Source organism: Oryctolagus cuniculus, chromosome 19 (genome assembly GCF_051225735.1).
Source record: "Oryctolagus cuniculus isolate XC-2025 breed Fujian yellow rabbit chromosome 19, ASM5122573v1, whole genome shotgun sequence".
Taxonomy (NCBI): domain Eukaryota; kingdom Metazoa; phylum Chordata; class Mammalia; order Lagomorpha; family Leporidae; genus Oryctolagus; species Oryctolagus cuniculus.
The window spans coordinates 11,203,208-11,230,788 of record NC_142885.1 but is presented as its reverse complement, the minus strand read 5'-3'; the positions used below and the strand labels follow the sequence as shown (position 1 = coordinate 11,230,788).

The following is a 27,581-nucleotide window of genomic DNA, read 5'->3' as shown; positions in this document are numbered from 1 at the left end:
TCAGATCTGTAAGTTTATTTGCTCAATGTACGACAGCTACATAATGACTCACATTCATGATATTCCATCACTGAGGAAAACTGCTAAGAATGGTCCGTGTGGGAAATAATTCCTTAGAGAAACACGGAGTTGGAAAAATCATCACTGATTAGACCTTAAAAATAGTTCACTGCATAACATGACAAAAAGCACAAAGGCTCATCCAGAGAACGTCCGCGCCGTTCTCCTACACTGCAATAATTATAGTTTCACCGTGACGAACACCAGACATTGAGATTAAGCTAACACTGGTGTTTCTTTTGTCCCCCCCCCCTAAAAACAAAATATATAACTGCATGTCACTATAGCAACATCCAAAACAGATCAAGTGGTTACGGTCACTATTGGGTAGAGCAAACTTTACCCCCAAAAAGGAAAAATTAAATTAAAAAAAAAAAAAAAACTTTAAAAAAATTTTGAAGACTTAATTTTCTTTTTGTCATAGGAATACATAACACCTACAGTATAAGTTAATAAATTTCAAGCTACTGTATAGAAATACAACACTAGCATGCACAATATTGTATCAAGAGAGTAATGGAGGAGTGATCATTTCACTGGAGAGACAGTATCATAGGCAAGTGCATTTCTTTAAAAATAAAGAAAAGGAAAGAAACCGTTCAAGCCGCTTACACATCCAGTCTCCCAGCCCCTCTTCGCTTCCAGCCCTCGGGTGTGGTTCTGTCTCGCGTCAGTCTACAGAGCAGCCAGAGCCAAAGCTGAAACTCAAAGGCAGGACAGGTTCTGTAATTCCAGGAAATCCTTTCCGACGCTGCAGGAGCCCCGCCTACGCCCCTCCCCAGTCTGCGCGGAGGAGGGGCCGCGGGGCGGTGCGCCGGCTAAGCTGTGCGGTGCCCAAGTGTAGTGTTGGGGGGTGTGCGCTAGCTCGTAAACAAGCGCCTCGCGGGGAGCTCAGCTCTGCCACCCGCGCAGGCATCCGCCAGCCTCCCCTCCGGCACCCTCAGCCCTCTCCCTGCCTAAGTCAGAGACCAGGGCAGGTCTGGTGTCGCCTCACCTCTCTCGGGAGCTCCCGGTTACGGGTTTAGAAACAAACAACACACATGCAACAGCCGTGTTTACAGGCAGTTACCCAGGACGAGGGTGAGGGGCCTGACGCTAACTCAAACCCCATTTCCGGAGAGAGCAATGATTTCCTTCACTTCCACCACGTGCGCTGACCGCGCTAAGAGGGAATCGCCAAACTTCCCTGCGTTCATTAAAAAGAGAAAAACAACTGGTTAAAATTGGAGTTGCATGGGAGAGTGTTTCAACAAGTGTGCGGGAAAAACGGAATTAAAAAGACAACGCATTTTCCATGGACTTTCTGAAGAACCCCCATGCGTGGACGTCACAATCCTCGGCTCCAAGCCCATCGTCCACCCCCGGTCCACTGCTTCCCTTCCTACAACCATCACCTGCGGACGGAGTTTTTCGGGGAGAGGGAGGGGAAACTGACGTGGGTAAGGCTCCCGAAACCTCAAAGAACACTGAACTGACCGGAGCTCCTGCCAGTGACCTCTCACCCACTGCACCACCAGCCTTCTGGAAAGCAGCCCCGGGCTCCTCACCCGGCGGCCGGGCACTGCGGGAGACTCGGCGCGAGGTGAGCCTGTGGTGCCGTCTCGAGACAGAGGTGGCAACAGCTGCGAGAGCAGGACCTTCTCTGAAAATCCCAACACGAGAAATGACATACAGACCTGAATTTTTCTCTATTTTTGTGGTGTTTAGCGCTTCTATTAAAATGATTAATAATTTTTGGGGGGTAGATCTAAGTTCAGAGGAAAGGACAAAAAAAAAGAAGAAAAAAGAAAAAAACCCACAGCCACCTGCCGAGCACCTGTTGCCAAATCTAACGTAGCTTTGATTCTCCTCAGGCCAAGTCTTTGGGCCTAGGAGACAGATAAACAGCAAAACCAACCTGGGTAAGGCTGAACAAGGATGTAAAGCCAAACTAACCAGCAAAGAACACGCGATCAATGGCTTGATGTTGCACATGGCTGCAATGCAGAATACTGTAAACGGAAATTTAGTGTTAATACTGCCAACTAATCTGAGACCTGCGAAACCTAAACCATCAGGATGCACACACCGCATGTTCTGGGTCTGTGCGATTGGGGTTCAGACTGTCCCGTGTCTGGTAGGCAGAGCACACCCTGAAAAAACACAGCTCCGAGAGATGAGATGGAAAGTACCGGAAACTCAAGACAAGAGCGTATGTACAGAAAAGTCCTCACTGGAACCACAGAACGTGCTGAACGAGGGCCACTCCACTTGCGTTTTCTTCTCACCTGCAAACCCTATCACCTAGCAATAAGTTAAAGTAAAGACGACGGCTCCACTCGCATTCACCTACAGAGCGGTCCGTGTGCCCGTGCGAGGCTGCTATTCCGATACCACACAGCTAGTCTGACTTTCCACTTGTGGTATTTTGGCAAAAATGTCAAAGAGGCGATCAAAGACAGGACAGGTCGTGGGTTTCTCCCTGGGAAGGTCAGCCCTCCCTTTCCCTCCCCCACCCGACCCCCGACTCATGGGAAAAAAATAAAGACTGCAGTAGTAGCGTCGCGTGCGCTGCCAGTCCCCCGGGCCTAGTTGTTGCCTTCCCCGCCGTCGTCGTCCTGCTGGTCGCTTGTCCAGAGCGTGAGGTTGTCACGGAGCAGCTGCATGATGAGGGTGGAGTCCTTGTAGGAGTCCTCGTTCAGCGTGTCGAGCTCGGCGATGGCGTCGTCGAAGGCCGTCTTGGCCAGGTGGCAGGCCTGCTCCGGCGCGTTCTGGATCTCGTAGTAGAACACGGAGTAGTTGAGGGCCAGGCCTAGCCGGATGGGGTGAGTGGGCTGCATGTGCTCCTTGCTGATCTCGTGGGCTTCGCTGTAGGCCTTCTCGGAGGACTCCACCACGCTGGCCCGCTTCTCGCCGGTGGCCACCTCGGCCAGGTAGCGGTAGTAGTCCCCTTTCATCTTCAGGTAGAACACTTTGCTCTCGTACTGGGTCTCGCTGCAGTTCTTGATCAGGTAGTTGTCCAGCAGGCCCAGCACGTCCTGGCACACGGCCTCCAGCTCCTTCTCAATCTTCTCCCGGTAGGCGCGCACCATCTCAATCTTCTTCTCGTTGCCGTCGGCGGACGTCTTCTGCTCGATGCTGCTGATGACCCGCCAGGAGGAGCGGCGCGCCCCCACCACGTTCTTGTACGCCACCGACAGGAGGTTCCGCTCTTCATTGGACAGCGGCTCGTTCAGCTCCGTCACCTGTGGGGAGGAAAGAGAGCGCCGTTACGGCACAGGGCGTCTCGGCTGGGCTCATCTCATCTCTGCCACTCAGGTACCGCAGCTCTAACGCCCGACTGCTGTCAACCCAGAGAGAGACTCATGCCCCGTGGGTGTCGGCACGGACGAAGTGGGCGAGCAACCCAGAAGGTGAAGCTCAGCTTCCTCCCAGCAAAAGGACCCAGGCGTGCCACATGCTGTCAAGTTGGGTTCTCAGGACAAGTCAAATTTCCACCCTAAGCGCAAAAGGCCAACAGCTTCCTCATGTAACAAAACACACACACCAGTGCTACAGATTTAAAGTACATGTGGTTTACATACCTCAGCAATGGTTTGTTTTTTTTGTTTTTTTTTTTTGTTTTTTAATGAAAGCAGAACGTTTGCTCCCTCCGCCTGCCCTGTCCACTACAGTCCCATCCATTCTGGGTTAACCTGCATGGAGTCAACTCCAACCTGACTTCTGAGAAACACCGAGGCTTTCTGCCTGAATGCTAAGACCACATGCATTACAAACCTCAGAGAAGGGGACCAGCGCTGTGGTGTAGAGGTTAAGCCTCCACCTACGATGCTGGCAGCCCATGTGGTGGGACAGAGTGGAAAGCAGTGGAAGATGCCCAAGTTTTGGGGCCCCTGCACCTGCACAAGAAGGCATCGCGGCTATTTCAGGCGTGAACCAGCAGATGGAAGACCTCGCTGTCTCTCCCTCTTTCTGTAATTCTGCCTCTCAAATAAGTGAGTCTTAAAAAAAAAAAAAGAAGGGTTGGCACTGTGGGATGGTGAGTAAAACCGCTGCCTGCAGTGTCGGCATCCCATGAGTGCCAGTTCAATTCCTGGCTGCTCCACTTCCAATCCAACTCTCTGCTAAGGTGCCTGGGAAGGCAGCCAAAGATGGCCCAACTCCTTGAGTCCCTACACCCATGTGGGAGACCCAGAAGAAACTCCAGGCTCCTGGCTTCAGATCGACCCAGCTCCGGCCATTGCAGCCATCTGGGGAGTGAACCAACAGATGGAAGACCTCTCTCTCTCTGTATCTCTGCCCTTCAAATAAATAAATCCCCCCCCCCCCCAAAAAAAAAAAACTGCCTCAGAAAGGAAATCACAATTGGAGTATGGGGTTATGGGATTCAGGCCGACCACTGTTGGGGCAGCGTCTGCCTGAATACAATCAGAAATGCAAAGTGGTGAGGTGGGTGAAGCACTTCTGAGCTGAGCGGGGCTTCTTCCCACACCAGCATTTCCTACCAAACTGTCATCAGCGTCGCATTTCCTGTGCCTGATTTCTATGACACCCAATCACACACATTCTAGTGCGTGCCTGACAACCTCATGACAGTTTTACAGAAAGGACGGAGCTCTTGTTTGATTCCACTGTCCTGGGGGCACCTACTACTATCTGTCTGGTTTCTGTTTTGTCTATGCCAACAGCTAAGTCACAACATCAACAATTCCAGACGGCTCTGAACAGAAAGAACGGCTCTTACAGAAAACCAGATACTTCCCCAAGCCTCGTCATCTCGACACCTGCGCTCCAGGGTCACCAGGGCGACCAACAGCAGGCTTCTGCGCATGCCTGCCCGGCCAGGCTAGCAGGCGGCCGTCTATGAATTCATTCCTTCCCCACCTGCTCTCCCTCTCTTAGTTAGATGGAGTTACGCGTGCTGCTTGCTCCCTTGAGCCCTCACTGTTCCCTACGTGATCAAACCTCAGCATCTCCCGCACCCCAGGGGCCTTCAAATTATCCATGGAGATGTCTATTACCGCAGGAGGAAAGCATGGGCGTGGAAGCAGAATCTCTGCACCAAAATCAACTTCAAGATTTTTTAATTTGCGTTTTATTTGAAAGATGGAGACATGGAAAGGACAAAGAGATCCCATTTGCTGGTCACTCCCCAAATGTTCAACAGCTGGGGCTGGCCCAGGCCTAAGCCAGGAGCCTGGAACTCAATCTGCCACGTGGGTGCAGGGACCGAGCACTGGAGCCTTCTCTTAGGGAGCTGGAAGTGGACGCGCAGCTCGGATTCAAGTCCAGGAGTCGCCAAGGGACTGCACAGGCTGCCTGCCCCATGAATTCCATCTCTGCAGATGTGGAGCGTCAGGACACAGAATCCACAGGACATACTGAACTCTTCTGGGGGGCTGAGAGACAAACAAGTGTCCCCACATGTTTGAGCCAGGTACAATTTCTATTCCACTTGTATAAAGGGGAGAGGGGCAGGCTTAGTGACTAACTCACTAACTCACTCAGTCACTAACTCAAATGTTATCTAGCTACTCAGAGATAATTAAGTAAATACACAAACCAGATCAGTTTCTTTCAAGCAACTCATTCTTTGCCTTTGCTTTGCTTACCAATTCTCACAGTACCCAGAAGATGGTATATACTCAAATATTTTCTAAGCCTATGCATACACTTTCAAGTTAACCTTCTGCTTCATCTTCCTGACTCTGCTAGAACGCTACAGGATACCGAACGGACCTTCTACCGGACGCGGTCTGAGTGTGACAGACTGCAGAGTGGGCGGGAACAAGGGTCAGGGCAGCAGGACACCAGGAAGGAGCTGCTTCCCCCTCCCAGCCCTGCTGAGTCAGGAGGCAGCCTCCACCTTGTGCCCAGCTCCTCCACGGCCCCCACGCCTCACCCCACCAGTTCTGCCGGGTGCTGAGTGACCGTGGACAAGCCATTTCACTGCTCAGGGCCTCCAGCTTATCTGTAAAGCAGGGATCTCCCCCTTTCACAAGGCACAGACAGGGTGGATCCGCACAGAGCTGTAGCAACGAGAGCACCGTGAACCCTCTTCCTTGGCCTCCGCATCTCCTGCTAGCATCTCCCGGCCCGCTGCCCTCCTCCACGTCACCCTCTCGTGCCGTGCCGAGTGCTCAAGCTTCCCAGCTTCTGCACTTCGCACCGTCTGGCCTGGAAACAGTGGCCCAGACGGGGTTTGAAGGCAGGCACAGGACATGATCTGGCCTCCATTCCGTGCAGCCGACAGGCGGCGGCGATCTAGTTACTGTCCCCAGCGCAGGGAGAGCTCGGCGGAAGGCACGGGGGTCGAGTTCTAGCCTTTCCCCTCGATCATGCTGTCCTTATTTCAAGAACTATGGACTATTTAAAGCCGGAGTGACCTCACGAGAACACGACACCGTTAGGTCTCCTCCTGCTGCCAAGTGCAGTGTGGCCGCAGAGGCCCGAGGCAGCAATGGGCTTGTCCGTCCAGTGTGCCTGCTTGCGCCGACACACTGAACACAAGGCGGTTATGAAAGGCCACTATCACCTTTAGATACAGTAACTCAACCGCATTTGGAACAGACCCAGACAGTCTCTGCCAGGGAGGAACTAAGTTAGAGGGGAGAGCCATCAGCTCCACAGAGCCTGCTTACAGGGCCAGCATTTGGCACTGTGGCACAGTGGGTTAAACCGCTGCTTGCAGGCACCCCACACTGCAGCACAGGTCCGAGTCCCGGCTGCCCCGGTACTCGGGTCCACGTGGGAGACCCAGGGGGAATTTCTGGTTGCTGGCTTCAGCCTGGCCCAGACCTAGCAGTCGGCTGTGGCCATTTGGGGAGTGAACTCATGGAAGGAAGATCTCTCTCCACCTCGCTACCTCTCCATCTGTCACTCTGCCTTTCAAATAAATAAAACATTTAAAAGACTGCTTAAAAAACCAGTTTTCCTGAAACCTGTGACTCAGGAGTTTTATATGAGAACTAATCTGATTTTTTATGTTGAGATCTCAACCATAACAGTTTTCTTTTAAATTATTATTTATTTGAAAGCCTGAGAGAAAAAGACAAAGATATCCCCTTTGCTGGTTCACTCCTCAACTGCCTGCAGCAGCCAGCGCTGGGCCAAGACAAAACCAGGAACAGGGAACTCCATCTCGGTCTCCCCATGGGTGACAGGGACCCAAGTATCTGAGCCGTGAGTACTGCCGTCTGGCGCACATGAGTGGGAGGCTTGCGCTGGGAGCAGGGGCAGGAGCTCAACCCAGGCACTCTGATACGGGATGTGGGTGTCCCAACTACATTAAACACTGCCCCATCCCATCAACCATACTAGTTTTATTTTTCTAAAAGATGTAAGCCGGCGCCGTGGCTCAATAGGCTAATCCTCCACCTTGCGGCGCCGGCACACCGGGTTCTAGTCCCGGTTGGGGCGCCGGATTCTGTCCCGGTTGCCCCTCTTCCAGGCCAGCTCTCTGCTATGGCCAGGGAGTGCAGTGGAGGATGGCCCAGGTGCTTGGGCCCTGCACCCCATGGGAGACCAGGAAAAGCACCTGGCTCCTGGCTCCTGCCAGGATCAGCGCGGTGCGCCGGCTGCAGCGGCGGCCATTGGAGGGTGAACCAGCGGCAAAGGAAGACCTTTCTCTCTCTGTCTCTCTCTCTCACTGTCCACTCTGCCTGTCAAAAAAAAAAAAAAAAAAAAAAAGATGTATATTATTACTTAAACGGCAGAGTTACATAAAATGAAAGATCCTCCATCTGCTGGTTCACCCCCCAGGTGGCTGCAACAGCCAGAGCCGGGCCAGACAGAAGCCCGGAGCTTCCTCTGGGTCTCCTATGTGGGTGGCAGAGGTCCAAGCACTTGGGCCATTCTCCAGTGCCTTCTCAGGCACGTCAGGAGTGAGCTGGAAAGTAGACCAGCCAAAGGGGCCGGTGCTGTGGCACAGTGGGCTAAGCCTCTACCCGCGGTGCTGGCATCCCACATGGCCACCGGCTCTGTCCCAGCTGCTCCTTCCACCATCCAACTCTCTGCTACGGCCTGGGAAAGCAGTAGGGGATGGCCCAAGTGCTTGGGCCCCTGCAACCACATGTGAAACTTGGAAGAATCTCCTGGCTCCTTGCTTCAGATCAGCCCAGCTCTGGCCACTGGGGCCATTTGGGGAATGAATCAACAGATGCAAGACCTTTCTCTCAGTCTCTCCCTCTGTCTGTAACTCTACCTCTCAAGTTAATTAATTAATTTTTTAAAAAAATTGTCATTACCAAATGCTGTTTAAAAAATTAAGATGTAGAGCAGCTGGGACTGGAACCTGTGCCCATGAGATGTACCAGTGTCACAGGAGGCAGCCTTGCTCGCTACCACAATGCCGGCCCCAACCATCTAGCTTTTAAAAAGGACAAAAGATTAAAAAAAAAAAAAAAAAGGACAAAATAGGGGCTGGCATTGTGGCGTAATGGGTCAAGCCACCATGTACAATGCTAGCTAGCATTCCATATGAGTGCTGGTTCAGGTCCAGATTGCTCCACTTCTGATCCTGCTCCCTGCTAATGCAGCTGGGAAAGCAGTAGAAGATGGCCCAAGTGCTTGGGCCCCTGCACCCACGTGGGAGACTTGGATGAAGCTCCTAACTCAGGCCTGGCCCAGCCCCGGACATTTCAGCCATTTGGGGAGTGAATCAGCAAATGTAAGATCTCTCTCTCTGTGTCTCTCCAACTATGCCTTTCAAGTAAATAAAACAGACCTTTTAAAAAACAAACAAGGGCTGGCATCCCATATGGGTGACGGTTCGAGACCCGCTGCTCCACTTCCAATCCAGCTCTCTGCTGTGGCCTGGGAAAAGCAGTAGAAGATGGCCCAAGTCCTTGGCACCTGCATGGGAGACCTGGAAGAAGCTCCTGGCTTCCAGCTTCGGATCAGCACAGCTCCGGCCACTGCGTCCAATTGGGAAGTGAACCAGCAGATGGAAGACCTCTCTCTCCCCCCGCCTCTCCTTCTCTATGTAATTCTGACTTTCAAATAACTAAATAAATAAATATTTATTTCTAGGAATGCAACTTTGAAATAGGGTCCTGAAAGCGGCTGTGATGGCTGCTGAACGTGCCTAAGTGTAAGTCTGTATTCTTCCGCCTTCCTTCTCAACTCCTCCAGTGACTCACACATGATACGAGAGAGACAGCTATGCGTAGCACGGTCTAAAGATCCATGTTATTCTCACCAACAGTCTAAAGAATTCCCCAAACCCCAGCTGCTAAGGGATCTGACATTAATTAGTGTCAGCTGTTCTCCCGAGAGCAGACAGGGACAACCTTTTCTACCTAAGATGCAGCCCTCAAGGTGCTGGAGAGCTGACACTCTGACCCAGTCTTGCAGTCTCAGGTCATTCAGTTTCCTCAGTTTACCAAGAACCACACCTCACAGTGAACGCAGCTTTTCAATTTTCTAAATAAGACAAATATAACTGCTAATTTCTTCAAGATAGCATGTAAGTTAATCTGCCTTTATTTTAAACATATTTCTATCTTGTAAAATCTTACATAAAAGTTACAAAATAACAATTATAGTAATGAACATATATGACACATTGATTTAAAGAACTGAACATTTCTACACTGAAAAAACTTGAGTTCATATCCAAAAAAAAACAAAATCTAGGAGAACAGGCAGAACAAAGAAGATTTGGGGGGCAGTGCAACAACTCTGTAGAAACCGCTAACAGTGGGGTGCCTTTGGTCTACACCGTGGTTAAAGACGCCGCGTGGGACGCCTGCACACCGCACCACAGTGCCTGCCTTCCGTTCCAGCCCTGCTCCCCACTCCAGCTTCCTGCCGGTACAGACCCTGGGAGGCAGCAGCTGAAGGCCCAAGTACTCAGATCCCCACCACCCACCCGGGAGACCTGGACTGGGTTCCTGGCTCCCAGCTTCTGCCTGGTCCAGCCTTGGTTGTTGAGGCAATTTGGGGAGGGAATCAGTACATGGAAAATCCTTGTCTCTCCCTGCTTTCCAAATAAAATGCAAATAAATTTAAAAGAAAAATATTTCTAAGAGATGGCAATTAGGACGTCCACACTGCTGCCACCCTGCTGGGTTCAAGTCCCAGCACCAGTGCAGACCTGCAGACAGCAGTGACGGCTCCAGCAGCTCAGTCCCTGCCCCGGAGCCCCCGGCCCCCGGCCAGCCCCACGTTCAGGGGGTGAGCCAGCAGCTGGTAGCCTGCACTCTCCTCTCACAGAACCTAGATTTACTGGGTCTGACTCCCACACTTTGACCGAAGATTCAGATCCCCTTAAGTGTCGATTTCCTCAGGCACCTGGCCCGACCCCTCTGAACGCCATCACTGCATCCTACGACTCAGCAACTCCACTCTAGGTACACCCAGGACGGCGGAGGACGCTGTGGCACAGCAGGGTGAGCAGGCACTTGGACTGCCTGCAACCAGGTTCCAGCTCCTCTGCTTCTGACCCCGCCTCCTGCTGGCAGGCACCCCGGGAGCCCCGGCTGGAGTTCCAGGCTCCCAGCTTTCGCCTGGCCCTGGCGGGCATTCTGAAAGCGAATCCGCTTTCCCTCGCTCTTTTGGTGTCGTCTTCTGCACTTCAAATAAAGAGACCTAAAACCTCGTATGCAAATGTCCCTAGCAGCATTAGGCCTAACAGTGAGATAGGACACGTTAGTACCCATCAGGCAATGCCATCTTATCCAAACGGAGGACTGTTACTCAGGCATCGCTGATACACACAACACGGATGGCCCTTAGACATTTTGCCACACGAAAGTCCATTATAACAGATCACATACTGCATGACTTCAGTTACAGGCAACACCAGAACAACCCACAGAAACCAAGAGAAGTCCATGGCTAGTTAGGACAGGGGAAGGGAGTGGCTGGTTTTCTTTGGGGTGTTTGAGTGTCCATTAGAATGGGGTCTCTCAGGGCTGTGACACAACAGGTTAAAGCCCTGGTCTGCAGTGCCGGCATCTCATATGGGTGCCAGTTCAAGTCCCAGCTGCTCCACTTTGGATCCAGCTCTCTGCTATGGCCTGGGAAAGCAGTAGAAGATGGCCCAAGTCTTTGGACCCCTGCCCTACTTGGGAAACCTGGAAGAATCTCCTGGCCCCTGGCTTCAGACTGGTGTAGCTGCAGTCATCTGGGGAGTGAACCAGCAGATGGAAGACCCCTCTCTCTCTGCTTCTCTGTAACTCTGCCTTTCAAATAAATAAATAAAAAAAGGTTCTAAATTGCTTCGCTATGTTACAGTTTACAGAATACTTTGACACATACCAGCAGTTAAAGATTTCCTCACCTGCTTGATGAATTCCTATCGTAACAGAGAAAGCTCACCATAACAGAGCACACACCTCTACCACCTACATTCAATCCTACCCTTGTGACTTAACACAAATTCCTATGTCGTCTGGGGCACGATGGTATTTCTCAACATCCCCTCCCAAAAAGAACAAAAAGCTTTATCTATTGCCAGGTATAGCAACACCATGTCGAAAAAGGGTCAGAGTTTCACGCCCCCGGCCTCGGGGGGTTTTCACTGTGGACCACTCAACCCCACCAGCTTGGGGGCAACTCTGCCCAGCGATCCACACACGCACTCCGCTCTCGCAACCCCACCAAGTCAAGCTCTGCACACCCCCGGAGCGCGGCCGAGTGCAGCTCCAGACACTTCCAACTCCTGACTCCTTCACACTAGGGCTGCATTTACACCCCCACACGGGAGCCATTCACAACCGCAGCACCTCACCTACCGCGGGCGGCCACGGTCGCTGCTCAAACAGCTGAAGCCCTCCCTACCCCAGGCTTCTGACTCCTCCCCAGCAGGCCCCAGTCTGCCTCGTGGTCCTGGGATCCACAACACAGGACTCATGAAACAAATGCGCCAATATTTCTGATTACGAGCTTTATTACGGATCTGACTTCTTTGGGGGAAAGGGGAGACTTTCCCACCAGCTAAACCAGCTGGTTTCTTTGAAAGCTGCTCTGTTAACTGCTGTGTAGGGCACCTGTTTTCTAAAAACAGCTTTGCTGAGACAAAACCTATTGGGTAGAGCAAGGGCTCAGTGCCCAGGCCAGGAGTAACCTGGTGCACGTGTCCCCACCGTGGAGGCAAACCACTCTGTTCAGAGCCCCGCAACACTTGGATTCCTTCCACGCGTGTGCTTTCCACATCAGCACTGACAACCCTCACCCTCTTCCTCCGCCTGCACTTCTCATGGGACCACACCGCTCACAGTCCCCCAGGGCTGGGCGTCATGGCACAGCAGCATTCCATACTGGAATGTGGGTTCACGTCCTGAATACAATGACCTTCAGATTTCGCTTCCTGCTAGTGCAACTAGGAGGCGGCAAATGATGGCAGGTACTTGGGTTCCTGCCACCCCCACGGAGAGCTAGATAGAGTTCCTGGCTCTTGGCTTTGGCCAGGATTTTTATTTACTTCAAAGTCAGGGTTATGCAGGGGCCGGCGTGGTGGATTAAGCCGCTGCCTGCGACGCCAGCATCCCACATGGGTGCCAGGTCTATTTCTGGCTACTCCACTTCTGATCCAGCTCCCTGTTAGTCAGGGTTATGCAGGGGCCGGCGTGGTGGATTAAGCCGCTGCCTGCGACGCCAGCATCCCACATGGGTGCCAGGTCTATTTCTGGCTACTCCACTTCTGATCCAGCTCCCTGCTAATGGCTTAAAGATGATCCAAGTGCTTGGGCCCCTACACCCACGTGGGAGACCAGGATGAAACTCCTGGTTTTGGCCTGGTCCAGCCAACGCAGTCACAGCCACTTGAGGAATGAACCAGCAGATGCAAAATCTCTGTCTCTCCCTTTCTCTAACTTCTGCCTTTCCAATAAACAATTCGAGAGAGAGAGAGAGAGAGAGAGAGAGAGAGAGAGAGAGAAGGAAGGAGGGAAAGAGAGGGGAGAGACAGATAGATGTATCTTCCATCCGCTGGTTCACCTGATGGCCACAACAGCCAGGGCCAGGCTGAAGCCAAGAACTGAGGCTGAGTCTCCGCGTGGGTGCAGGGGCCCAAGCCCTGGGCCATCCTTCCTGCTCTTCCCGCGCCATTAGCACAGTTGGGATGGGAAGTGGAGCAGCCGGGACTCGATCCCGCACCCGTTCGGACGCCGGCGTCCCAGACGGAGGCACCATCAACTGTTACACCACAACACCGGCCCCTCAAATAAATTTTAAAATCTTAAAAATGAAAAAACAAAATGAAACAAAAACTCTTGTTTCTTCCCTCTCCACATGACCCCATCATTCTGTTTCCTGTATTCTCCCTTCCCACTATCCGCTCTCCACATTAACACACAGTCCAAGTTCAGGTGTAGTAAACCACACCGTTCACTCCCATCCTGTCTCCTTCAAAATCCAGGCCCCAGGAAGACACCGCACTCACCACCCTTCCCCTGTCGACCTGCACTGCAACCACTGAGTCATCAACTGTCCCACTGAAATCTTTTTCAGATTCACTTAATTATTTCAAAGTCACAGCTAGAGACAGAGAGAGAGATCTTTCACCTGCTGGTTCACTCCCTAAATGGCCACAATGGGCAGCGATGGGCCAGGCTGAAGCCAGGAGCCTCATCTGGTCTCCAACATGAATGAAAGGCCCCCTCTTCCACTGCTTTCCCAGGCCATTAGCAGGGAGGCAGATAAGTGGAGCCACGGTGCCAGCTCCTCATCTTAAATCTTAATTCATAGAGGATCTTCACCGCTGGCCTGACCCTGGAGGCATTCTTCAACCACTGCCCCCTGGCAGTCCCTCCTTCACTCCCGTCACTGCATCCGAGCCGATCCCTGCTCACCAACGCCATCCTCGGGGGTCCTGACAGTCACACCCGGCTTCAACACCACGGATCTGCAGACAGCTCCCCTCAAGGTCAGAGCCAGCAGGGGAGGGCCACCCTGCCCCAGGCCTGCAGACCAGCCTGCTCTGCTTGCTGGCAGGCCTCTCCCCGTGCTTGCTCACTGACGGGTTTACAGGAAGCGCTGTGCTAATGCCTTTCCCAGAGTAATCAGCAGCCGGGTTAAATGGCCTCCAGGTAAATCTCGTCAAACTGGCCGTGACCAGAACTGCATGCGTCTGTCCACCGTGTGCCCTCCTCCTCACTAACTCCAGACGTCCAGTGCTCTCTCGCAGTACTGCCGCACCGCGCTCGTCCGGACGCTCCTCCTGTAAGCTGGGACCCCCGGGCCCTCCACTCAGCAGCCCCTCTCTCTGCCTCACTGTCCTCTCAATTCCTTTTTCTTTTTTAAGTTAAAGATTTATTTATTTGAAAGGCAGAGTTAGAGAGAGAGAGACACCCACTAATGGCCACAACAGCCAGGCCTGGGCCAGGCCAATGCCAGGAGCTTCATCTGAGTTTCTCGTGTGGGTGCTGGGACCAAAGGACTTGGGCCATCTTCTGCTGCTTCCCCAAGTGCATTAGCACGGATCTGGATGGGAAGTGGAGCAGCTGGGACTTGAACTGGCACCCATACGGGATGCCAGTGTTGCGGGAAGCGGCTTTACCCGCTGTGCCACAGCAGCAGCCCCTCTCTGACTCAATTTCCCCATTGCTGATTGTACTCTCCCCAGGTGTCCAAAATGACTCTCCACAGCGTAAGAAAAAATCCACACTCCACAAGGCCTTGCATGAATAAGCTCCTAAACACCTTCATATCTACTGCTCATCCCTCACACACGCACCACTGCAGCTCCCCGAGTGCAACTCACAGGGGACAGCACCACGCGAAAGACACCGCTCCCTGAGTGAACCTGCGCCCTGGACCTGGGCATTTCTGCCTCCAGCCCTTCCCAAGGTCCCTCCCAGACCCACGCACGGACACTGCTCAGGCATCCGTTTCTCTAGGGAACCGCCCCATGCCCACTGTGAATCCAGCGTCCTCCTCTGACTGCACTGCGCCCTGAGGCTACCCCGCTATTCTCTGTGGAACACAGATTCCCACGGGTGCTCAGAAACACCCCTCAGCAGCGCCGGATTCTGTCCCGGTTGCCCCTCTTCCAGGCCAGCTCTCTGCTGTGGCCAGGGAGTGCAGTGGAGGATGGCCCAGGTGCTTGGGCCCTGCACCCCATGGGAGACCAGGAGAAGCACCTGGCTGTGGCAGCCATTGGAGGGTGAACCAACGGCAAAGGAAGACCTTTGTCTCTCTCTCTCACTGTCCACTCTGCCTGTCAAAAAATAAAAAAATAAATAAATTAAAAAAAAAAAAAAAGAAACACCCCTCAGCACCACACCTGCCCTCTGTGATGGCGGCTTTATTCCACCTGCCTGGAATGCTGACAAAACATTCAAATGTCTACAAAAACGTTTTACACAAAACATTCAAAGTCAGCATCTCTACCTCCTTTGACCTTTACTGAATCCTCCCAAGACACAACCCAGTCTCCAGTCTGTGAATCCCACCAGAAACCATGTTATTATAAAACACAAGAGAGAAAGCACATTTTCCCATGCACTGGTTCACTTCTCAGATGCCCACATGTGGCCAGGGGCAGGGCCAGGCCAAAGCCAGGAGCCCAGGAATCCATATGCGTCTTCCACGTGGGTGGAACTGCCTGAGCCATCACGGGCTGCCTCCCTGACCACCCACTAGCAAGCAGCAGGAATGAGAACAGGGCCAGGACCCGGACCCGTATTCCAGTACTGCAGGCAGGCAACCCAACCAGCATCTTAGCCACTGCGCCACAGGCTGGCCACTTTTTTTTTTTTTCCTGGTTGTTTTATGTATTTCAAAGGCAGAGTGACAGAAAGAGCTTCCACCCACCGCTCCACTCTCCAAACGTGTAAATGCCCGTAACAGCTGAGGCTGGACCAGGCTGGGGCAAGGAGTCAGGCACTCCATCTGGGTCTCCCGTGAGTGACAGGGATCCCAGCACTTGAGCTGTCCCCGCTGCCTCCCAGGGCGCACTTCAGCAGGAAGCAGAGGCAGGTCTCAATCCCAGGCAGCCCACCATGGGATGCAGGAGACCCAGGCAGGGCTTAACCTGCTAGGCCACAATGCCCCATATTTTTGTGTACAAAAAGGGCCTTTCTCCTAGGCTTGTTTCTTCCAGGTGAGGTATTCCCTCTCCTGCTCCTGAGAGCACCTGGGAGACTCAATCACACTATGACCTTACTCCCCAGGCCAAAACCCCGCATCCTCCCTCACTATGAATTTAAGAACACTGCAATCATTGGGTCAAAGGACATTTTCTCGAAGAAACCGGATTACACTTGTAATGAGTAATGTGTCTTAGGGCAGCTCTGAAGGAAATCTGTTCTAGGGCGCTTACTTATTTATTATTTATGAAAGATTTATTTATTTATTTGACAGAGTTACACAGAGAGAGAAAGAGAAGCAAAGAGAAAGAGAGAGAGATATCTTTCATCCGCTGGTTCACTCCCCAATTTGTTCTAGTGTATTTAAACCTAGACTGTGTACCTGTTTCAAGGTCAAATAATTGGAAAAAAAATTATTAAATATACAGTAGTTTGAAGGGCTTTTCCAAGCCTTTGCACACACTGGAACATATAGTGAAATTTATCAATACAGATTAATTAATGAGACAACAGCTAAAAGATCACCAGTACTCCTTTTTAAAATTTTTTTTATTTTTTGACAGTGAGAGACACAGAGAGAAAGGTCTTCCTTCCATTGGTTCACCCCCCAAATGGCCGCTACGGCCGGCGTGCTGCGCCGATCCAAAGCCAGGAGCTAGGTGCTTCCTCCTGGTCTCTCAAGCGGGTGCAGGGCCCAAGGACTTGGGCCATCCTCCACTGCCCTCCCGGGCCACAGCAGAGAGCTGGACTGGAAGAGGAGCAACCAGGACAGAATCCGGCGCCCTGACTGGGACTAGAACCCGGGGTGCCGGCGCCGCAGGCGGAGGATTAGCCTAGTGATCCGCTGCACCAGCCCAGTACTCCTTTTTAAGACTTTCTATTTATATGACAAACAGAGTGACAGGGCCGGTACTTGGCATAGCAGGTAAAGCTGCCGCCTGCAGTGCTGGCATGCCATATGGGCACCACTTCAAGACACGGCTGCTCCACTTCCCATCCAGCTCTCTGATATGGCCTGGGAAAGCAGCAGAAGATGGCCCAAGTCCTTGGGCCCCTGCACCCGCGTGGGAGATCTGGAAGAAGCTCCTGGCTTCTTGCTTCTGATCAGCTCAGCTCCAACCACTGCGGTCAACTGGGGAGTGAACCAGCGGATGGAAGACCTCTCTCTGCTTCTGCCTTTCTGTAACTTTCTACCTTTCAAATAAATAAATCTAAAAATAAAATAAAAAAAAAAACAACAGAGACAGTAGTCACAAAATAAGAACCAGTTACAATTCCTAAGTTCCTGAAAATCTGTGTGTCATGGTTCGAAAAAAGTAATGTCAATAGAAATATATTTTATGCGAGTCTTAAAAACTCAATCTGCTCTAAAGCTCAGATTGAAGCCTTCTACATTGTTTTTCCTTCCAAATAAATGGATCAAGTTCCAAAAACCTCCAGTGTTCTTCAGCACAACCACCAAATGAAAAACAAATAAATGAGCGGCATAGCCACCTGGACTGCCGTGGGCAACCAGGTAAGTCGCTCCACTCCATGCTAGTGGACATGGATTCCAACGGGGCCAGACTGCGGGCGTACCTTATTTACCCACAGACAGAATAACGTCCTGCTTTCTAGCACCCTAAAGGCAAAAATTACTTGAAAGAAACGAACAAAAGCCTGGAAACTAGGTATCAGCTCTGCTGTCACACTGGGCAGCACTGAACACCGCCCCCCAGCCCACGGCTGCCGGCCACCTGCCCCCCACTCCCGCCTCCCCTTCACGGGAGCACTCGGATGCCAACTGGAGGAAGTTACATCAGCTGCTCTCTGCACTATGCCTGGACGTTGTCAGATGGGAATGGAAACCAGTTCTGCTGGTGAATTCAGCATTTCCCACAAGCGAGGGGTGGTTCTGGGCAGACAGAACCCATCTCCGGAGGAGCAGACGTGCTGGCACGGTCTCGGCCGCCACTGAGGCAGGCCCCCCTCAGCCCGGGACGCAGCTTCCTGCTGCTGCATCCTGGAGGCAGCAGATGGTGGCTCAAGGGCTCAGACCCCCGCCACCCTCGCGGGAGACCCAGACGGAGTTCCAGGCTCCTGGCTTTAGTCTGGCCCAGCCCTGGCTGTGGTGGGCATGTGGGGAGTGAACCAGGGCATGGAAGATCTCTGCCCCTCTCTCTGCCTTTCAAATTGATGGAAACAAAGCCATCTCCCAAAAAAGTAAATCGCCCTGAAGTATCCAGGTTGATCGGCCACCATGGCAAACATGGGGGAGCAGACTACAAGGGGGTTTTACACCACTTGCTCATGCTTATTGTTCATGTTTGAAGCACAGTCATACCAAGCTCAAGAAAGCAGCAGTGCCAGAGGCTGGGGGAAAAGCTCCCCGGCGTCAAACTCGGGGCCACCCGCGCCCTCTGGACTCACGCGTACGTGTGTAACACCCACTTAAGCAACTGAACATTTCAAAACTTCAAGAGGGGCCGCTGTTGTGGCGCAGCGGGTTAAGCCACAGCTTGCAACGGTTCAGGTTCCAGCTGCTTTGTTTCCGATCCTGTTTCCTGTTAACGTGCCTGGGAAGGCAACGGATGATGGCCCGCGTAGTTGGGCCCCTGCCACTCATGTGGGAGAGACCAGGATGGAGTTCCTGGCCGCCGGCTTTGGCACTGCCCAGCCCTGGCTTTTGTGGCCATTTAGGGAGTGAACTTGTGGATGGAAGATCTCTCCCTCTCCCGTCATTCTGCCTATCAAATAAAAACTATTTTTTAATTTTTATTAATTGGAAGAGCTACAGAGACAAAGAGAGAGAGAGTTCTTCCATCTGCTGCTTCACTCCCCAAATGGCTGCAATGGCATGAGCTGAGCAGATCTGAAGCCAGGAGCCCAGGGCTGCTTCTGGGTCTCCCATGTGGGTGCAGGGGCCCAAAGACTTGGGCCATCCTCTGCCCTTTTCCCAGGCCCATTAAGAGGGAACTGCATCAGAAGTGCAGCAGCCAGGTGCCCAAATGGGATGATGGCACTACAGGCCAGGGCTTTATCCTGACTGCACCACCCCCAACAGACCACCCCCAACAGATAAATTTTTTTTTTTTTTTGACAGGCAGAGTGGACACTGAGAGAGAGAGAGACAGAGAGAAAGGTCTTCCTTTTGCCGTTGGTTCACCCTCCAATGGCCGCCGCGGCCGGCTCACTGCGGCTGGCGCACCACACTGATCCGATGGCAGGAGCCAGGTGCTTCTCCTGGTCTCCCATGGGGTGCAGAGCCCAAGCACTTGGGCCATCCTCCACTGCACTCCCGGGCCACAGCAGAGAGCTGGCCTGGAAGAGGGGCAACCGGGACTGAATCCGGCACCCCGACTGGGACTAGAACCAGGGGTGCTGGTGCTGCAGGCAGAGGATTAGCCTAGTGAGCCGCGGTGCCGGCCAGAGATGATTTATTCAGCCACTAAAAATGCCAAGTACTGACAGCAGAAAACCTGACTGAGGGGCCGTCAGGAAGAGAGAGGCAAGATACGACGGCCTACACCCTGCAGAGACGAGACGCACACAGCCGTGTGGCAGCATCACACTGAGTCGTTGGAGCATTTTCTGCCGTTGATTTTCAGCATCCGAAAGGCCACATGGGTAGCTTCACTGCTCAGTCCCACCGATGACAACCTCCCAAAAACCACATCCCGTGAGAAGAGCACAGCACCCCCAAATCCAAGATACTCCAGAGAACTCCCTCCCCTCCTCACTCGTCCCCACGGGCTCCCCTGGCCCCAGAACGCCCTTTTCCACTGCTCTTGGCCCTTCCTGCTCACTCTCCTTGCCCTGTGGATCAGGTGATCTTTTCGACCCAGCAGGAAAAAAAACCATGTGGTCTCACAACAGAGTGGACACACAACGCAGACGCAGGACACAGATGCAGGTATTCTGCAGAGCGGGGCCTGCCCACCACTGCCTGCCCAGGCTAGGCAGGGCCTCAACTGAGAAGGCACTCACTACTCCAGCCGAGGGCTACGGGAGGAGCCGTGCACGGCAGCACTGCAGTCAAAGCTGCTCCCGTGTGCTTTCAGCCCTCCAGGTGACATCTACAGCCAGGCGACGTCTCCTACAGCCAGGCGACGTCTCCTACAGCCAGGCTACTGTCTCCTACCTCCAGGAGACATCTCCTACAGCCAGGCGATGTCTCCTACAGCCAGGCTACCGACAGCAGCAACAGAAACGGGCAGGCTCTGGCACGGGGTTAGGACACCACATCCCATATCAGTTCCTGAATTTGAGTCCCCATTCCACCCCCGATGCCAAGTTCCTCCCAATGTGCACTCTGGGAGGCAGCAGCTGATGGCTCAAGTGACTGGGGGACCCGGACAGAGGCCTGGTCTCCTGGCTCCGGCCTAGTCCAGCCTCGGCTGTCACAGGCATCTGAGAAGTCAACCAGTGGACAGGAGATTTCTATCTCTTTCTCTGTCTTCCAAATAAAAATAAGAACTTTTAAAGTGATCCACAGCGTCTCGGAACAGGTCGGCCTTTGAAAGGCCAGCCCGGCGCCGCAGCTGCCGCTCCCCAGTGCAGGCGAGGGTGAAGCGACCTCAGCTCCCACCCCTGCGTGTCCAGCTGGCCTCCGCTGTCACTGTCACAGTCCCTGCTCGGACACCCCATTCTAAGAGGGAAGAGCCATGTGCCTGGGTCCTCCTCACCAAGTTTGGCTTTTAGATCTTTCCACAGACTGAGAGGCTAAGACTAGTGATGACACCAACGGTTTACCGGGGAACTCTGCCTTGTTAAAAATCTACACACTTTTTCCTCCGTATCCGTGACCAATCTAACTATGAGGCACAGAGTGACACACAACCCAGGCAAAGGAAAACCCGCCCCCCCCTGGGGCGGGGGGCACAGGGACACACCCTGATGGGAAAATCCTGCCACCAGTGCGCCTTAGAGCATCAACCATTCAAGCAAAGATTTTACGAGTTATTAATTCTTATTATTAATTCTTATGTTTCCTGCAAAATCTTGGAGTCAGACCGCTTATTTAACTATTTATCTTAAAATTGCAAACTTTCAAGGCCGGCACTGTGCCGCAGTGGGTTAAAGTCCTGGCCTGCAGCGCCGGCATCCCATATGTACCCCAATTTGAGTCCCAGCTGCTCCACCTCCGATTCAGCTCCCTGCTGATGTGCCTGGGAAAGCAGTGGAAGATGACCCAAGAGCTTGGGTCCCTGCACCCACGTGGGAGACCCGGAAGAAGCCCCTGGATCCTGATCGGCTCAGCACCAACCACTGCAGCCATCTGGGGAGTGAATCAGCAGATGGAACACCTCTCTCTCTGTAACCCTTTCAAATAAAATAAGTCTTTTTTTAAAAAAAAACTAGAGCTTCCTTTTGGGGTTTTTTATGGATCAGTTTTCAAGTAATTTAGTGTTCTGCCACTCAAATTTTTTTAAGTTAGTTTAGTAAAACCAGAATTTCAAAGATTCCTATAAATACCAATTTTAAGAAAAGATGGTATGGTCTGGTTATCAATCAAAATGATAGTTGACACCTGAGAAAGAAAAAAATGGAATTTGGGGACACTAGCAGAAAATTTACTATGAGAAGAAAGGCCATAGGGCAGTTGGTTTTAGTAGTCTTTATAACCTACGTAACAAATAAATATGGACAGGTCCACTAAGAAACAGCTTAGAAGTGGCAGCAGGGTGGGGGCTGGGGTGGACTGTGTGTGGACAGCAGCGCCAGCACCCACGTGGGTGCCAGCAGAGTCCAGGCTGCTCCCTGCTCACATCTGGGAAGGCAGAGGCGGCGGCTCAGGGCAAGACTGCAGCGCAGGCATAGGCTCCTGGCTTCCCCCCCGGTCCAGAACCAGCAGATGGAGGCTCACTCTCCCTCCCTAACTCTGCCTTTCAAATAAATAACCTTTAAAGGGGCGGGGGGGGGGGTGCAGCAGAGGCAGGCATTTGGTATGGTGATTAGGCTGCTGTTTGACATGTCCAGGTTGATACAGCACATTGAAGGGCCTGGGTTGGAGGGCACCGGCATCCCAAATGGGCGCCGGGTTCTGTCCCGGTTGCTCCTCTTCCAGGCCAGCTCTCTGCTGTGGCCCGGGAGGGCAGTGGAGGATGGCCCAAGTGCTTGGGCCCTGCACCCCATGGGAGACCAGGAAGAGGCACCTGGCTCCTGGCTTCGGATCAGCGCAGCGCCGGCCGTGGCGGCCATTTGGGGAGTGAACCAACGGAAGGAAGACCTTTTTCTCTCTCTGTCTATAACTCTACCTGTCAAAAAAAAAAATTAAAAAAAAAAAAGAAAGAAAAGAAACATCTGTAATAAAAGAAAGGCAGGCCTGGGTTGAAGTTCTGGCCTGCCGATTCCAGCTTCCTGCCAACGCACACCCTGGGAGGCAGCTGCATTCCTGTCACCCCTGCAGGAAGCTTGGACTGGGCTGCTGGCTTTGGCCTGCCCAGCCCTAGCCGCTTCAGGTATTTACTTGGGGAGCAAACCAGAGGGTGGGATCTGCCGGCCTCTCAAATACGTTAAAAATAAACAAGGCAGAAGACAGCAGTTTATATGCATTAGAAATGTGTTTGTCTCTTGCACTACTAAACGTAAGTGGGCCTTGCTTCTTTTCTCCTCTGACCAGCGGACTCTGTCAGACAGACGCTCAAGGCTGGGGGGAGCGGGGTGGAAGGGGGTACTCTTGCTCAGCTCCTGACAGCCTGCGGAGCGCGCTGGCGGCGCGTGCCCACACTGGCGGGCCCTGTTCCCTGGGGACGGCCACCACACAGGGGAACAATCCTTCACAGCCAGCCTGGGGCTGAGAACACCCGGGAGATTTCCCTAACATCCAGAGGCTAATGTGTGGCTCAGATTTCAGTAAATTGCATATTTATTTGGGTGAACCTCATATAATGCTTCTTTTTAAAAATGGAAATGTAATACAAAACCTAGCTAAAGCTAAGACTTTTTCAAATTTCTGCTCAGGTTCAGATGCTAGAAAACAAAGGGATGACACAATGGTCATCGCCCGAGCTGCTGCCGGCACCTTCCTGAACCGGCCACGCCTTGAACCAGAGGTGGACCCCGTGAACACACTAAGCACCACTCAATCCTAACTTGCAATTTCACACTATGTGACCTTTGTGTTAATGTGATGCTACGGGACTTTTCTCTCAACTAAAACAAAATTATCTTCTCCACTCTTTTCAATAATTTAGCGTTCGGCTTAATAAATAAATAAGGGTTCCTCAAGTACCAGAGGTGAAATCCTACCCAGGGTATGCAGTGAACCCGTGTGGATGCACACTCACTCGGCAACGACTTTAACTCAAAAAATAGATGAGATTTAAAAAAAATAATAATTAGCAAGAAACACTGAGCATCCACTTCAGTTAACTGTGACCAAGAACGTACAGAAAGCAAGCTGCTGTGTGTGCCCCTTCCCGTCCACAGAGGGAACCATTCAAGCACATGACCTCTACCCGGGGCTGGCCGAGCTCCACCCCTCCAGGGCTGGGGGTGCTGCGACCCCACTGGTGATGATGGCTTCTCATCGAGCCTCTTGGAGGCTGTTGGCAGGAAAAACGGAGTATTTAAGATAATACGAATTTGATTCTACTAGGAAGACTTTTAAACTCTGTAATTATGACAGCCTCTTGGCCCCTACATACCCCCATCCAGGTTAAAATTGTTGAACCCAGGAATTTAAGAAAATTACTAGTCCAGAAGCTCTTCCCAGTGGTGCAAGGACCCGAAGCCTACTTAGAATATTAACCTCAAAAGAGGCCATCAAAAGCCAAAGGACAAGACAATACAGCGGTCCCCTCTCATCGTGTGTGCGTGGGGGGTGTTAATACTCCAAGACCCCAGTGGGTGCCGGACACCACATACACTGGTGTCCCCTCTCTCTCTCTCTTTATGTATATATATATATATATGCCTCTGATGAAGTGTTACTTAAAAATATTAGGCCCATTAAGAGAGTAACAACAATAGAACAGAATAATTACAACAGACTGTAGTGAAAGTCAATTAAAACTTATACATTGTGTATTGCTGGGATTTTCCACTTCATAGTAACAGGCGGTGGGGACCGTGGGGTAACCCAACCCACGGAAAGTGAAACCGGGGCTGAACTGTACCGTCTACCGTGTGGCACACAGGGAGGCCTAGGTGCCTGCCTCCTCTTCAAGGCAAGACCAAACGTTTGTCCTGGAGACCCACTCTCCACTTTTCAAAACACTGTCTGGTGCGTTATTTCGATCCTGGTCACCCGCATGTGAGCTCTTTTCAAAAGGCACGGACCCCACACATGTTTGCGGTACCGCGTGTTCAAGCCAAAATTTTAGAAAGTGAAATTTTAATTTAAGAGAAAGTTCGTGGAAAATGGAATGAAAAGGAGTTTATTTTAGTACCAAAAATCGTATATACGAAGGGTCTTCAAAGAGCTCATGGAAAATGCACATTGTGAAAAAGCCACACACAAACCTCACATTTTCTCACCAGAATTGATCTTTTCTTTCCATTTTCCATGAACATTTGGAACTACCTGTGCAATTCACTCTGCTATTTCACTAGATGCAGATAAATTTTAGCCCCTCTATCACCATGCCGATTTCAGCCTTAGGAAAGAGCTCACTTTGGTGGTAAACCTGAGTTTTCCTTCACACTGCCCAACTGCTCCAGATGACTTAGACACATGGGCAGGGACAGTTTCAGACGCAGCTCCCGCGTCCCTTACGTAATCCTGTAACCCATTCAGGCAGGTATTGCCCCATTCCACGGATGGGGAAAGGAAGTCAGAGGGAAACCTACTTGCTAAGTCAACATAAATAGCTTTCAAAAAACATCCTTGTTGGGGCCAGCACTGTGGTGCACCGGGTGAAGCCTGCTGGCATCCCCCTGAGCACTGGTTCAAGTCCTGGCTGCTCCACTTCCGATCCAGCTCCCTTGCTAATGGCCTGGGAAAGCACTGGGGGACGGCCCAAGTGCTTGGGCCCCTGCATTCTCATGGGAGACCAGGAAGAAGCTCCTGGCTCTGGCTGTTGCAGCCATTTGGGAGAGTGAACCAGTGACGGAAGACCTCTCTCTGCCTCTCAAATAAATAAATCTTAAAAGAAAAAAAAAAAAAAAAAAAAACCCTGATTTTACAATTGGTTCTCTCCTCCCTGCTCTGTCGAGGAGAGGAAGCAAAGAGCAGCTTCCCAAATCCTGAAGTCAAATGTTTCCTGAAAGGTCTCCGTTCCCTACGGCTTCCTGAGAATAACCCAGTGGGAAGCCGCAGTTTCTTAGGGTTTTCATTAAAACCTGCCAATTATTTGCAATAAACCCGAGTACACATTCCACCCCTGCACTGTGATCCTGTATTATTTTAAAAATTCTTTCATTCCGCTGTTGTCCCAATTTTTAAAATGTGCGAGATCAATGCTTCAAAAAGATGAAAGTATCTCATGGATCCTGAGACAACTGGAAACGGGAAGACGAGTGAGGCATATCCAGGGGTCGCGGGTTTGCATGTCTGAGGGAAAAGGAAATTCGTGTTTTCTGGACCCGTTCTTATCTGGGGGAGGATAAAGGGCTCAGCTCCACCTGGCTCCTCAGCCACCTTCTGCACTCCTTGGACAGACGCCAAGTGCACACTCCTCCCAGCTCCGAGGTGCACTGCAGCCTCTGTGTCATTGTGCGTGACATCACTGGGCTGCTATGGGTACAGGTGCGAGGTCACTCGCCTTCCTGTGAAACTCGGAACATGGCAGAATTAAAGCCTAAATAAAGGACACGAACCGGAGATATTCCCAATAGTGTTGAGCAGATATTCAAAGTGCGACTTGCATTATCTGAGCATTAAAACGTTAAGAACTACCAACTCTGTGGATGTATGAAAACAGCACCATCTCCAATTTCAGAACAATGACCTTCCTCAACAGGATAAAAAAATTTTTGTTAATATCTGTAGCTGGAGCAAGGATAACAGACCAGCCTTGTCACCTTGCTGCTCAAGAATGAACGTAACCCACACCGCTCTGAAGGTGCAGCCTTAAACCGCAGCCCGAGAGGCGTTCTAACCCTGTTACATAAGGCAGGAAGTGAAATACTAAGGCGGTGGGAGCCCTAAACCATCCGTTTTCCTGCGTCTCCTTCAGCAATAGCCCCCCTCCCCTGAATTCACACTGCGGGCCGGGGCGAGCTGGGGCTCCTGACAAAATGGTGCAGCCGGGGGCAGGGACCCGCATCCCGCACAGCCCAGACCGCGGGGCTGAGCGGGCGCTGCCTCTCCTCCAGGGCGAGGGGCAGGAAGCTCCGGCGGCTCCCAGAGCGAATTCCTGAGCAAGGGCTCGCTCCCCTGGCCGCGAAGTGCTCCCTGCCTCCACCCAGTCTAGGCTCTCTGCAATATGACAAATGCAGAACCTTCTGGAACGCCTGGATCCTGCCTCCCACCACCGCTTTGTTTGCAATATCAGATCAGACGGACTGTGTGCCTATATCTCTATATATTTTTTTTCAACTTGTAGGAATTTCAACAGACGCGTGCCTGTGTTCAAAGAAGAAACAGGGAGCTAAATTCTCAACGTTTATTTTCAGGGCGATACCTACCCTTTCCAATGCAAGAACACAAGGGGAAAAAAATGGAGATGACATATTGAGAACAATCAATGGAAACGCCAGCGAGACAAACGCCCCCCCCCCCAAAAAAAAGGGCAGGGGATGCGCTTTGGGCCATGGAGCTACAGCCTTTTGTTAAGAAAAACGTGAGCCAGGAGGTTTCGATTTTGCACCGCGGAGCCCAGGTTTTCCGGAGCACCTTCCTCCCCCCCCCCAACCCCCACACCCCGGGGAGGGTCCAAGGGCTGGGGAGGGGGTGGCCACCCGGGAGACCCGCCGAGCGGACGGGGAAGGCGCCGCCCAGACACCAGGGAGAGAAAGAGGAACGGCGTCCATGCGGCCCCCCGCCCCCACGCCCGGCGGGGAGGAGGGGAAGTGGGGCACAAAGGATGCGCAGGGCCCCCCGCACACCCGGAGACCAGACCCGCAAGACCCCGCCCAGCGCCGCCGGGCCCCCCGGGCGAGGCCGCGTCCCCACCCGGGTCCCCGCCGCAGCCCCCGCGGGGACGCAGCCCCCGGGCGGCCGCCCCCTCCCCTGCCGTCGCGCCGGGCCTTGCCCGCCGCTGACCGCGTGCCCCCCTCCCGGAGGGACGGGGGAGCGTGGGGGAGGGGAGGAGACACTCACGTTCTTCATGGCCGCGGCCATGTCGTCGTAGCGCTCCGCCTGCTCGGCCAGTCGGGCTTTCTGCACCAGTTGCTCGCGGTCCACCATCTTCGCGGGCTGGGTCGGGCCGGAGGGGGACACCGGGGCGGCCTGAAGGGGCTCGGAGGGCGGCTGCGGCGCGGCTGGGGCCCGTGTGCCGGGAGGACCGACCCACGAGGCGAGAGGCTGAGGCGGCGGCGGCGGCTGAGGCGGCGGCGAGGAGGAGGCGGCACGAGCTGCGACCGCGGGACCGGGCGCGAGGCGGCTGCGGCTGCTGTGCGTGCCGCGGGCGGACAACCCCCTGC

The 27,581-nt window shown here is 52.7% G+C and overlaps 1 protein-coding gene and 1 long non-coding RNA gene across 2 annotated transcripts; one reads left to right on the top strand and one right to left on the bottom strand.

Annotated features, from left to right (window-relative positions):
* Positions 1-27,581, bottom strand: YWHAG (tyrosine 3-monooxygenase/tryptophan 5-monooxygenase activation protein gamma). The gene is made up of 2 exons (XM_002711904.6): positions 27,259-27,581; positions 1-3,284 (listed from the first exon to the last, which is right to left on the bottom strand). Exons 1-2 carry the CDS (start codon positions 27,343-27,345, stop codon positions 2,628-2,630), a joined length of 744 nt encoding a protein of 247 aa, XP_002711950.1. The 5' UTR covers positions 27,346-27,581; the 3' UTR covers positions 1-2,627.
* On the top strand, positions 5,253-9,077 carry LOC149120345 (uncharacterized). Its single transcript, XR_016225842.1, has 2 exons — positions 5,253-5,476; positions 8,840-9,077. It is a non-coding gene; the product is annotated as an uncharacterized LOC149120345 (long non-coding RNA).